The sequence below is a fragment of the Callithrix jacchus genome, chromosome 7 (assembly GCF_049354715.1).
Source record: "Callithrix jacchus isolate 240 chromosome 7, calJac240_pri, whole genome shotgun sequence".
Lineage (NCBI taxonomy): Eukaryota > Metazoa > Chordata > Mammalia > Primates > Cebidae > Callithrix > Callithrix jacchus.
Window position 1 is genome coordinate 40,221,130 of NC_133508.1, and position 13,573 is coordinate 40,234,702.

General features: G+C 57.0%; 1 protein-coding gene across 19 annotated transcripts in view; it reads left to right on the forward strand.

Annotated features, from left to right (window-relative positions):
• PRKCZ (protein kinase C zeta) overlaps positions 1-13,573 on the forward strand; it is a 120,507-nt gene that overhangs the window by 100,957 nt on the left and 5,977 nt on the right. For all 19 annotated transcript variants that reach the window (XM_078330074.1, XM_078330076.1, XM_078330078.1 and 16 more), the window contains 6 exons: positions 3,428-3,514; positions 5,423-5,558; positions 5,632-5,719; positions 7,090-7,209; positions 7,877-7,956; positions 8,346-8,435. In XM_078330074.1, the coding sequence (XP_078186200.1) occupies positions 3,428-3,514; positions 5,423-5,558; positions 5,632-5,719; positions 7,090-7,209; positions 7,877-7,956; positions 8,346-8,435 (601 nt within the window). The remainder of the gene's footprint in view (positions 1-3,427; positions 3,515-5,422; positions 5,559-5,631; positions 5,720-7,089; positions 7,210-7,876; positions 7,957-8,345; positions 8,436-13,573) is intronic.

Sequence of the window (13,573 nt, forward strand, 5' to 3'; positions counted from 1 at the left end):
CCTCCAGGAGACGTCTCCGGTTCCTCCCTGTGAGCTGGGCACTTTACATTCCTGGAGCGGGTGTGGGTAGTGGTGAGGAGGGGACGGCACCAAGGACAGGGCCCACCTCTTGGGAGGTTTTGGGAGCTGTCCCAACCCCTGGCCATCTCCTGGGAGGTTTGGGAAGCTTCTGGCAGCCCCTGGCTGCTTCTGTCCCTCCCCTTCCCAAGTCTGTTGGGTCAGGGACTGGATCCAGCTGTAGTCAGCATCCCGCCTGGTTCCTGAGGCCGGAGCTGGTTGTTGATGAATCCGTTTTGACTGGCGTTCTTCACATTTGCGTATTTGATTAAAGTATTGCAGACAGGCAGGTGCAGTGGTGCACACCCGTAATCCCAGCGCTTTGAGAGGCTGAGGCTGGAGGGTCACTTAAGGCCAGGGGTTCGAGACCAGCCTGGGAAATATCTCGAAACCCCATCTCTACAAAACATTTAAAAATTGGCTGGAGGTGGAGGTGCAAACCTGTGGTCCCAGCCCCTCAAGAGGCTGAAGTGGGAGGATTGCAGTGAGCCATGATCACGCCATTGCATTCCAGCCTGGGTGACAGAGCAGGATCCCATCTCAGAAAAACACCTCTAAGGTGCTTCCCGCCTCCTGCTTGGGCTCTGGTGGGTCCTCCCCCTTCATGTGTGGTGAATGCAAACATGGGAGGAGCATGGCGAGCATGGCTGGACACAGAGGGCAGCCCCAGCCCCCATCAGGCCGCACTCCCCAGTGTCCCTTGGGGTTTGGACTGCACGTCTCACCAAGAGGCTATGGGTAAAGCCACCTGCGCCCTCTGGCCTGGCCTCGAGCTCCTGCCTGAGAGCCTCTACGCAAGATGGCGCCTGCAGGGCACCCACGTAGGCCGAGCCTTTGAGGAGAGGAGCAGGCTCAGTGCGTGCTCAGCCATGGGTGCCGGGCGTTTTGTCCCAGCAGCCGCTCAGTCTCTGCCACACTCAGAGTTGCCTTCAGAGTGAATCGATACCAGATTGTCTGAGTGGATTTTTGCTCTGAAGAAATGTCAAAAGTAGCATTAACAATTTATCTCTACACACAAAAAAACCCGTCATTTCATCTTAAGCAGTTGGAAATTAAGTAAGTTCCTCCCTCAGCTGCTCTGGGTCCTAGGCCTCCGGCAGAGAAGAAATGGCTTTCAGCAGTTCCCGAGATGGGCTTTTCTCTGGAGAGGAAAAAGAAGCAGCCTCCGCCTCTCCTCTCTGTGTTTAAGTGTCCCCCAAATTATCTCGGCTTCCTGAGGCATTTTATTGTTACGTTTCTCTAGAATTCATGATTTATTTTCCCTGGAAATGGCCCTGTCCTGTGTGCTTTGTCCCTGTCTTGTGGGCTGTGATAAAGTGACGATGAATCCACAGAGGCGGAGGAGGCTCTTCCGGGCGCACTGCAGTAGCGCTGTTGGGTGAACGTGTTCCCTCTTGGGGGGGACAGTCGGAAGGGACCAGCACCCACTGGGGCGTGTAACTCCCAGTGTCTAAAAATCTGCAGTGAGATCACCTGAAGGGTTTTTGTGTTTTTCGTATTTTTATTTTTTCAGACAGAGTCTCGCTCTGTCACCCAGGCTGGAGTGAGGTGACGCGGTCTCAGCTCACTGCACCCTCCGCCTCCTGGGTTCAGGCAGTTCTCCAGCCTCCTGAGTAGCTGAGATCACAGGCACACACCACCGACCCCGGCTAATTTTTTTATCTTTAGTAGAGACGGGGTTTCACCATGTTGGCTAGGCTGGTCTTAAACTCCTGACCTCAAGTGATCTGCCCCCCTCAGCCTCCCAGAGTGTTGGGATTACAGGCGTGAACCACTGCACCTGGCTACTCTAAGGGTTTTGAATAAATTATTAAAAGAAAGAATTTGTTGAACTCTTAGGTCTTGGCTGTCCTCCAGGGGTCAGTGGCCTTCACAGAATTCCTTCCCGTGGGGTTGGCATGACTGAACGACTTCCTCCACAGAGGCGCTGAGGACAGTTCCCGGCACACTGAGGGCTGCTCTGTCATTGCCATTTTGTTTATACCAAGGATTGGCAAACGTTTCTTTAAGAGCCCAACGACAGGCATTTTCAGCTTTGCAGGCCACAGGGTCTCTGTTAGTGACTCCCTCTGCCACAGTGGCCCGAAAGTAGCCACAGATAGGTGTGCAAATGAGCGTGGTTTTGTGCCAGTAAAACTTTATTTACAAAACAGGCAGCAGTGGACTGGCGAGTCCCCGAGGGCGAGGGCAAGGTTACCAGAGAATTTTCAGGCCGGTCCGTTGGAGGCAGGGGAGACAAAAGCGAAGGATGGAGCCTTGAGTTGCTCCCCACAGGTGTGGCCTGTTCTTCAGGATGCCCCCTTGGCCACGTGGACGCCTCCAGCTCCTCACTCGGTGCCCAGGGCTCTTTTGATGTTTAGGAGTTTGTTTCTAATCAGAAACTTCACGGATGATTTGCAGCCATTCGCATGCTCTGTGTAAACTGCCCTCTGTCCTCTCTGGCATAATCCTGGGAGCTCGTGCAGGGCAGAAGCAGGGACAGGTGCCTTGAGGTGTAACAGCTTGTGTGGGATTGAGGGAAATGGCAGATCCACCACACGCCTCCCTTGTCCACTGCCCACTCCACGAGGGTAGCCAGGAGCTGCTGGCCTAAAAACTCGAGAGGTGCCCACCACAGGTGTTTCTTTCTGGGAGACTGCTTTCGAATTTAATTTTGAAAATTGAAAGACCCTGTTAGGAAAAGAAACCACATGGTTCAGTCCCTGAGACGGGGGCGCCTTCGTGGTCCTGATGACATCCACAGATATCTTAAAATTCTATGATCATGTCTGCAAAACTGGGATTCGGCTTCCTGCCTGCCTCTCCCTGACCCCAGCTTGTCCCCTCAGCCCTCCCAGGGGAACAAGCTGGGGTCAGGGGGAGAGAGGCAGAAGCGGCATCTCAGTTTCGTGGACATGATGAAGCTAGGCCTTGAGACCACCCCACCTGCCTGCAGGGCTGTCCCCAGGTAAGGAACTGCCTCAGTCACTGCAGCCCATGGCAGATCCTGTCCCAGCCCCCAGCTCTGGTCCAAGCCACCTCTGCTCCTACCTGGTGACAGGCTACCTCCTTCACTCTGGGGCCCACCCACACTTCGCTCCCCAGGTCCACACAGCACAGTGGCCAAGAGCAGAGGCTGTCTAGGCCCAGTGTGACTCCCTCACCTGCCCACTGTGCAAGCTGCCCTGCAGCCTGTTCCTGCCAGACCCTTTCTGCCGACAGGGTGGTCCCGCTGCTCTTTGCTGTCCCTGGCCCCCCGCGATCCAGGCCTCTATAAGATGGAACCTCCGGAAGTGTTCGGACCCACGAAGCCTGCTTCTGTGGGGCTTTTGTCTAAGGAGGCCACCGTCTGCCACGATGACTGCAGCCTCCAGCGCCTCTCTCTCCACAGGCTGTTCCTGGTCATTGAGTACGTCAACGGCGGGGACCTGATGTTCCACATGCAGAGGCAGAGGAAGCTCCCCGAGGAGCACGCCAGGTAGGCAGTCTCAGATGGCGCCGGGTGGCTGTACCCAGAGTGGGCCAGGTAGGTATTCCCAGAGGGGGCCAGGTGGGCGCTCGCAGAGGGAGCCAGGGGCCTTCCCCAGGGGTCAGTGGGGAGCTCAAGGGAGGGAGGTCCAGGGAGGATGGCAGAGGTGCCACGTCCCCCGCAGCATGACACATTCCACAGTTGCTCTAGAGTTTCAACATTCAGAAGGGTCTCCTGAATAACGGTGCCTCAGAACCCGCGTCCCGGGCCCCGCCCCTGAAGCAGTGCTGTGCCTCATCCAAGAAAAGTGGAGGTGTCCTGGGACTGTGCTGTCTTCATGATGGCTCTGCCCTTTGCCCCATTTGTGTTCATTCAGCATTAGGAGCAGAACGAGAATAGTCTCTTTCTAGAGTGACCTGAGATACTCCTTTTGCCCTCCCTTTCATCTCTGATGTCTTTGGGCCTCCCCCAGCAGCCAGGGGGCCTCTGGGACAGTTGAAGAGCCTCCCCCAGCAGCCGTGGGGCCTCCAGGATGGTTCAGGGGCTTATTTCAGCTCCTTGAACCTTTCCTATCTTCTGTGGCTTCTCCTTTTCCTCATTTCCTTACTGAAAAACATTCCATGCAGTTTTATGAGTCACATTAGATCCTTCTGGGGACAGCAGGTGATACATTAGAACGGAGCACTTCCCACGACCCTCTTGTTAAAACTGGCAAGGTGCACACAACATAAAAGGTAGCATTTGGGGCGTGGAGTTAGTGGCATGGACCACACCTCGTGCCATGTAGCTGCTGCTGCCCGCCATCTGCAGAGCGCGCCCCTCTTCCCTGCTGAAGCCTGGCCGTCAGACACTCCCTCCCGTCCCCCACATCCTCACCCCAGATGGGCACGTCCCGCATTCTGTCTCTCTGATTCAGGGAAGACTACATAGGAACAGGACTCCCTCCCTGTCCCCTGCCCCAGCCCCACGTCCTTACCCCAGACAGGCGCATCCCATGTTCTGTCCCTCTGACTTGGGGACTCTAGGGACCTCGTAGGAATGGGATCACAGTCTTTGTCCTTTGATTTCCCTGAACGTGGAGTCCTTATGCTGTGGCCTGTCTCAGAATTGCCTTCCTTTTTCAAGCTGGATAATGTCCTGTTGGATGGAGGGACCACACTTTGCTTATCCATCCATCCCTGGGGGGGGCATTTGAGTGGTGTCCATGTTGGCCACGGTGAACAGTGCTGCTGTGAAAATGGGTATAATCTCTTAAACTGCTTCCGGTTCTTCTGGGTACACACCCGGAAATTGAGTTGCTAACCACAATAATTCCATTCTTAGGCTGGGCACAGTGGCTCACGTCTGTAATCCCAGCACTTTGAGAGGCTGAGGTGGGAGGGTACTTGAGGTCAGGAGTTCAAGATCAACCTGACCAACATGGTAAAACCTCATCTCTACTAAAAATACAAAAATTAGATGAGTGTGATGGCAGGTACCTGTAATACCAGCTACTCAGGAAGCTGAGGCAGGAGAATTGCTTGAACCTGGGAGGTGGAGGTTGCGGTGAGCTGAGATCGAGCCACACTCCAGCCTGGACCACAGAGCGAGACTCCATCTCAAAATAAATAAATAAATAAGTTTGCAATTATTTAATGTTACTGTTTAATAAACTCTGATTTCCCCACTCCTCCCTGTGTGGAAGCCGCCACGTCGCTCTGTCAGCAGGCCACCTGAAGGCACGTGGGGTGGTGTCCGGGAGCTTTCGTTGGCGATTCCCTTCCTGGCCCCGTGCACTGCACTTTGAAATGCTGGGCCTGGTCACTGAGAGGATGCTGGCCCGTGGTGGGGCAGGCGGGAGCGTGTGGTCCCCACCTGGAGCTGTTGGCACAGCCTCTGGCACAGGCGCTGCCCCCATGACGGCGTCCCTGCCCCCAGGTTTTACGCAGCTGAGATCTGCATTGCCCTCAACTTCCTGCACGAGAGGGGGATCATCTATCGGGACCTGAAGTTGGACAACGTCCTCCTGGATGCGGACGGGCACATCAAGCTCACAGACTACGGCATGTGCAAGGTGCGTGCCTTGGGGCACCTGCCCACGGGGTCAGGTCTACGGGAACCGCCTCCCGATAACTCTGCCCCCACAGGAAGGCCTGGGCCCTGGAGACACGACGAGCACTTTCTGCGGAACCCCAAATTACATCGCCCCCGAAATCCTGCGGGGAGAGGAGTACGGTGAGTGCCGCTGCCCCGTCCCCTCTCAGAGCACACGAGGTAAGGCGGCTTCGGGCTGACCCAGCAGCCAGGGAGAGGTTTCCTCGACCGTCTTACACCCAGAATCCACAGACGCACTCTTTATCCCAGCCGGAAGTCGTCATCTGGCCTCAGCCCCTATTTGAATCCTTGAAAACCTCCTGTGTCCACTTGAGCGGCCCCTGGGGGAGGTCACGGGATTCCTCCTACCAAGGAGCCCCAGGGGAGCAGGGAAGGGAAGGACGAGGAAAGCAAAGCCAGGCTGGGGCAGGACAGGTACGGGGCTGGAGCCCCTGTGCTGTGGCGTAGCCAGCTGGGGGAGAAGCAGGTGTCTGGTGTGGGGGGGGGAGGTGGGTGCAGGAACATGTAGACAGGACCCCACAGCCTCTACAGCTGAGGGTGCCACGCACGCTGAGTGTTTCTGCTCTTCTCCCCTCCCTGGGTGTGAAACAGGGACGTGGTGGGCACGTGTGTGCAGTCCTGTGCGTGCTGGTGTGTTTTGCTGAGTGTTCATGTATGTGTGTGTGTCTGTGTGCACGCGTTTGCTGTTTGTACTCACCCCATCCACTTTTGCATCCTGGAGTTTTCAATGAGGCGTGTCATGAGTGTGCGTTCACACATCTTCACACATACTTTTGCTATCACACAGCGGGTGGGGTAGGCAGGGTGGGCAGGTGACTCTGCCCAGGATAACTGGGCTCCCCAGCTGCCACAGTGGAAGTCTCAGTAGCCAGAGAAGGACAGACAGCAGACTGGAGGACTGGGATGGAGTCTAGAGCCCAGCTCAGGACGGGGATCCTATGTGGGATGGTGGCAGCGTCTCACCTCAGCAGGGAGCAGGTGGACTTCTGGGGACCCGGGGGAGCTGCCATCCTTGGGCACAACTGGTCAGGGTCTCCTACTCATTCGCTAAAACACATTCCCAGCAGCCTGATGGAACATCTCTAAAAAGCAAAACGACTGTGGAAGAAGACACAGGAGAGGATTTCCGTTACTGTAGAAAAGGGCTTCTTCAAGCTTAGTTCTGTAAAAGCAGACACGAGAGGAGGGCCGTCCGCAGGTCCCACCAGGGCCTCATAACTCTGTGGTCACAGGCACCCCAGCAGGACCCACAGCCCAGAGACAGCCTGCATGTGTCAGGGACGGGGAGGAAGATCAGGTGCCCAGGACGCTGGCGGGGAGGCCGGACTGCTGAGCCAAGTCGGGAAGCGGAAGTCACAGGCGCCTGTGTGCTGCCCGCTCAAGCCTGGCTCCCACTCGTGTTGACTGGGCATGAAAACCAACCCCAGCCAGGTTCACCCTGCCACCGGCCCGCGTGGCACCTGTCAGGTGATGCCGTGTGCTCTCCCCAGGGTTCAGCGTGGACTGGTGGGCGCTGGGCGTCCTCATGTTCGAGATGATGGCTGGGCGCTCCCCGTTCGACATCATCACTGACAACCCAGACATGAACACAGAGGACTACCTTTTCCAAGGTTCGTGCCCACCTGCGCTCACCCTCACTGCACGGCTGTCTTCTTCCTGTTTCAAAGGTGCAGGTGGTGGAGTCCCGGGCTGGGAGTCACAGTGCACACAGCACACCGGGGACCGTTCCTCCTGGCTGGACCCTGTTACATGCTGCCCACCGGGCTGTGCACATGGAAGTGTGGCCATGGGGTGGGGTGACCGCACCGCACTCGCTCTGGGTCAGCAGGAAGGAGAACCTGTCTCGATTCAGCTCATACTCTCTCCTGCCCTGGTCAGCAGCAGAGCCCTTGTCTCCAAAACCCACAGCCAACATCATGGGCTCCTTCCCACGTGGAGGCACTATCAGTGCCAGGGATGTGGGGTCTGGGACCGCAGGTTTCTCAGCAGTGCCCTCTGGTGGCCAGCATGAGACACCCACATACCTGCTCTCGGGGTTGAGGAGGGGGAGCTGCTGGTTCACGCTGGTTGCCACACATCCCACTGCATGTAACCGGGAGGCCCAGGGAAGACTCAGAGGGACTCCAGGTTCTAGATCTTGCTGGTCCGTAGGAAGGGAGTGGGTCCCGGGGCCCCAAGCCTGAGCTCCCAAAGCTCCTGCTCAGAAGTGGAGTCCAGGCAGTGCTGGGCAAACCGCACATGACACAGGAGAGTCCTCACCAGGCTCCTTCCTTGCAGTGATCCTGGAGAAGCCCATCCGGATTCCCCGGTTCCTCTCCGTCAAAGCCTCCCACGTTTTAAAAGGATTTTTAAATAAGGTACGTTCCTGGCCACGCTGACAAGCTCTCTCGTTTGTGCCTCCGTGTTGGGGGCAGCACCCGCTCACAGCTGTTGGCCGTTTTTTCACATTGGCTGCTGCATATTGCATGTGGGTTGATTTTCTGCTTCGGTGTTTGAGCTCTGTGTTCTGTGAATTGCTTGTTTTTATTCATACCTAACAATCAAACAAGAGCAGATGCCCCAGGAAAATGGAACGAAGCTGACCGTGTCGGGGGCAGTCATATTCAGTACAGGAAACATCTGATTTCCACCGGGTGGGTCAGAGCATGGGGGAGGGTTTGTCAGTGCTGGGAGCGGCACCGAGGGAACGGGTCATGGGGCTTCCAGGGTGGGGCTGACTTGTCCTTGTTTGAACTCTGACCTCCAGGATCCCAAAGAGAGACTCGGCTGCCGGCCACAGACTGGATTCTCTGACATTAAGTCCCACGCGTTCTTCCGCAGCATAGACTGGGACTTGGTAAAGCATTGCGAAGCCCATTCACACCCCCACCCCCATCCCAAGCTCCACCTCAATCCCAACCCCAAACCCAACACCCCCAACCCAATCTCAGTATTCATGCCAACCCCAAATCCACCCAACTCTACCCCACTGCCAACCCCACTTCCCCAACCTCAACCCCAATACCCACCCAACCCCCACCCCAAACCCAACACCCCCAGCCCAGCCCCAACCTCCGACCCTATCCCAACCCTAATATCCACCCAACCCCAATATCCACCCCAACCCCTACCCCACCACCAACCTCACCTCCTACCCCAACCCCAATATCCACCCAATCCCCAGCCCAACCCCAATATCCATCCAACCCCACACCCCCAACCCAACCCCACCCCTCCAACCTGCAGCCCCCCACACATGGTGGACAGGGTGGGGGCTAGGTGGGTGGGTTGGGTTGTGTGAGCTTGTGCACTGCCAGGGTGATCCTTGGCATGGCCCACCTGCATGGAGCCAAGGCTTCTGTCTCCCAGAAGGGTCAACTGGGAATGGGGGGCTACCTGCTGCCCTCCAGGGCCCTTAGGAGGGATGGGGAGGTACGTTTTGTCTCAGGAGTGAGGAGAGTGAGGGGCTGGATAAGCTCAGCCCATAGCGCTTCCTGATGACCCCAGGCTGTGCTGGCTCAGAGCCAATGGCACGTGCTTCCTGGCCTGTGACCGCACTGCCTGTTGGTTCTATAGGAGAGCTGATCCTGGGGGCCACTCTAGAGAAGGGCGTTTGCTGTGGTTTTTGGCTAGGTTTGTCAGCGGTTAGTGAACAGGAGCAGCAGTCGCAGCATTCACAGCTTCAGCTTTAGTGCCAGGGTCCCTGAGTGCAGGCAGTGTCGGACTTGCTCTGGTTGATTTAGGAATCTGATTTCAGTGGTGCACAAGCAGGACGCGATCGGTAGAAACTGTACGTTGAGTTTGGACCGTTTTTGGCTGGCTGCATGTGGTCAGTACTCTGTGACAAGCGGCGGTGACCACAGCCCCCGGGGGGGCCATGTGATCAGGAGGGGGCTGGACGTTCCAAGGGACTCTGTGCGCAGGGGCTTTTGCTGGACCATGGGCTGGCGTGAGTTTCTGGCAGGTTAAGGCAGTGAAGGCCACGCAGTGTTGGTCGTGGGTCAGTGTAGGAAGCGCACACTCCACCTGGGATGTTTCCCGTGTACAGAGGCTTATTGGGAGGTGACCCTGTCTGAAGCTCAGGCGCGTCTGTGAACTTTGTTTCCAGCTGTGTAAATGGTTGCAGAGCTGCTGAAATAAAACCTTTAAAATACACTCTTCAGGGTAAAAACCAGATTGGCTGGCTCATCAAGTACATTTTGGATGAGGTTGAAATGGATCAGGAGAAAGCCCAGCTCTAAGGCAGCAGGAGCTCCCCTTCCCCACCCCACCCCCACTTTTCCAGGCAGCCCCTTGGCCAGCGTGGGGGTCACCCCCACAGCCCCTGTGAGCAGTAGGGACAAGCCCCTCCTTGTCCACATGGCCCAACAAGTCACTTTCTGGCTGAAGGACTTTCTTTGCCTGTGCATGTGTGGGACCATGGGGGAAGGTGGGAGGGAGGGGCCGGGCCGCCGCATGAGTAGTGAGGTGGTCCGAATGTGCCCCTGCCCCAGAGCCCAGGTGGGCTGCTGCAGAACCAGGACAAGGCCACTCTCGGTCATTTGGTTGTTAGATGCACACACTTAGAAACGTTCTGAGCATAGGACCTGCTACAGAATCTGCTTCGCAAACTCTTCATTTAACCTTATGTCTCTGGTCACACAAGGAAGAAGAGTTCCGCCTTTGCTTCTGAACCTCATCCCATGGCCCAGGTGCCTGCCGAGCTGGGCTTAGAGGTGGTGTCCCCACCCCAGCACCGTCTCTGGCTCAGGCACACCCGGCCTAGTCTCTGGCCCACAGAAGCCCTCTGGTCCACACACTTGGGTCCAGGTACCACCTGGCTGAGCCTGTGGCAGGTGCGTAGTAGGATTACCTGGAGAGCCAGCACCCCCTCCCAGCCGCTTCCCCTCGCCTGTCTCAGCTCACTCTTCCCCATGCCTTTCCCACCCTCTCTTCCAAGCCCACCATATGGGCTCCTCTAGCGCTGTGAGGTCCTCCAGCGCAGTGGGCTCCTGCAGCGCCATGGGCTCCTCCAATGCCGTGGGCTTCTCCAGCACTGTGGGGCCCTGCAGCGCTGTGGGCTCCTCCAGCACCGTGGGCTCTAGTGAGAGCCTGATCCTGGGTTCAGCCTTGGTGCCCGCTAGTCCCCTGATCTTGTCTCTCAACCTCTCTGGCTTTACCGGGAGTGGACGGATGAGGGCAGATGACCGCCTGCAGAACGACGGGTTCCTTCTCTTTGGAGCACTGTAAATTGAGCATGAGTCTAACCCTACCCCAGCTGGAACTCAAGGGGACCACGAGGCCACCCTTGGCCTCTGGCTGGGAGAGGTCTGTGCTGCGATCGCCAGGTGACTCCGGCTCACACTCGCCACGGCTGTCTCTCAGAAGGCTGTCAGTGGCCCTGGGTCCCTCGACTGCAGAACCCCCACGTGGGCGGTGTCCCATTGCCCTGCTTCTTCCTGGCAACTGCATCCCCACGTAGGCAGCGTCCTGTCGCCCCGCTTCTTCCTGGCTCTGTGGGCTGCATTGTGACTTCCATCCCCGGCTTGAGAGGCTGCGAAGGGCTTGCCACCAGCCACCAGCTCTGCTTTTACTGTCTCCTCACCGCCCATCAGCTCTTGTGGCTTCTAGGAAGAGGTGTGGCTATTTTGGCCAGATTGGTTTAGCTGGCCTCAGCAGGGTTGGGGTGCACCAGGTGATCTCTGCAGAAGGTGGGTGCTCCCCACATTCACCCATCGTCCACAACTCAGTGGTTTTGAGCAGTCCCATAATTACATGACCATCACCTCAATCACTTCGATCACTTCATCGCCCCATACCCAGAGGAGACCTGAACCCACTCCAGCCTCTCCTCACACCCTGCAGCAGCCATTCTACCGGGCTCTACAGCTCTGCCTGGTCTGAACGTGTCATGGAAACGAACCTGGGCACACCGTGGCCTTCCACTCCTGCCTCTCCCCTCAGCGTTGTCTCCTCAAGGTGCACCCACGTGGTAGCACATGGCGCTGCCTCCACCCTGTGGCTGAACTGCACGCCACCTCACACAGCTGCCCTCAGTGGACACTGGGTGGGCTCCACCTACTGGCCGTTGTGAACCGTGCAGCCTTGCACACCTGTACACCATTTCTGTGTGGATGCATGTGCATTTCTCTGGGGTAGATGCATTTCTGTGTGGACGCGTATGCGTTTCTCTTGGACAGGTATGCATTTCTCTTGGGCAGATGCATTTCTGTGGACGGGTATGCATTTCTCCTGGGCAGATGCGTTTCTGTGGATGCGTCTGAGTTTTTCTGGGGCAGATGCTTTTCTGTGTGGATGTGTGTGCGTTTCTCTGGGGCAGATGCGTTTCTGTGGATGCATATGCATTTCTCTTGGGCAGATGCATTTCTGTGGACACATGCACTTCTCGGGCAGATGCATTTCTGTGGATGCGTGTGTTTTTTCTGGGGCAGATGCTTTTCTGTGTGGACACGTATACATTTCTGTGGATGCTTAGGCATTTCTCTGGGGCAGATGCATTTGTGGACGCGTGTGCGTTTCTCTGGGACAGATGCGTTTCTGCGTGGATGCGTTTGCATTTGGGGCAGATGCATTTGTGCATGGACTCGTGGGTTTCTCTTGGGCAAATGCATTTCTGTGTGGACACGTGTGGGTTTCTCTTGGGCAGATGTGTTTCTATTTGGACGCATGTGCATTTTTCTGGGGCATGCGTTTCTGTGTGGATGCCTATGCATTTGGGGCAGATGTGTTCCTGTGTAGACACGTGCATTTCTGTGGGGCAGGTGCATTTCTGTGTGGATGTGTGTGCATTTCTCTGGGGCAGATGCGTTTCTGTGTGGATGCGTGTGTGTTTCTCTGGGGTAGATGCATTTCTGTGTGGACGCATGTGCGTTTCTCTTGGGCAGATGTGTTTCTGTGTGGATGCCTATGCATTTGGGGCAGATGTGTTCCTGTGTGGACGCATGTGCATTTCTCTGGGGCAGGTGTGTTTCTATGTGAGTGTGTGTGCATTTCTCTGGGGCAGATGCGTTTCTGTGTGGACGCATGTGCATTTCTCTGGGCAGATGCTCAGAGCACAGTTGCTGGTCTACTGGTCTTGGTCTAGCCTTTCAAGGGGGCCTCCTCTTCCTGCAGCACTGCTTTCTGGTCCCTTTGGGGCCCCTCAGTGCTGTGCTAGACTCAGTTCCACAGGCAGTAGTGGGCACAGCATGAGAAAAGCCCCTTGGTGGGTGTCAGCTCCCTGTGGGAATGGGGCAGGCACGAGGCCTTGGTCCCCACGTGTGGACTCAGGGTCTCCTTCCCAAACCTTGAGAAGGTGGTAGGAGCAGCAGGGTGGATGGTGAAAGCACACCATGCCTGCCCCCCACCCCGAGTGTCCAAGGGTAGAGCTGGGACAGGGTCACAGTCACCCCCGAGCCACCCCAGCCCTTCCTTGCCTACCCCTGGCACTGCTCCATCAGCGGTGACCACTGAGGTGCGCAGCACCGGGTCCCTACCCCTGCTTTCCTCCTGGAGCCGGCCTTCCTGCCCACTGCCCTGTCCGTCGAGGGCCTGCCCACCAGCAGGGCAGATGCACCTTCCTTACCCCGAGTACCAGAAGGTGGGGCACGTTTCTTCGTCTTGTCGGCGGCTCCCATGGACTGTGTCCAGACCCCACCCTCTGCTGGGTCCAAGTGCGTCCTCCTCAGTCTCCTGTATCCTGAGCCCTCCAGTTTGTCTGGGAGCAAAGGCCATGGGGAAGTTGCTGGGCCCATCCCGGGTGAGCATTGAGTGACAGGCAGCAGGAACTGGATCCTGACAGCAGGTCCTGGGCTGCTGGCTGGGGCTGCCACTCTGAGAGGGTCCCTGTTCCTGCGGGGACCCCAGTGCTTGGTGCAAAGGCCGAGGGTTTGTGGAACAGCTGATAGTACTCTTTGTGAATATCAGGAGGCTGGGATTCGAAGTGATGGATTTCCCAGTGTGGTCCCAGCTCCCCACTGATGTGAATGGGGGCAGCGGGTTAACAGCTGAGCCACC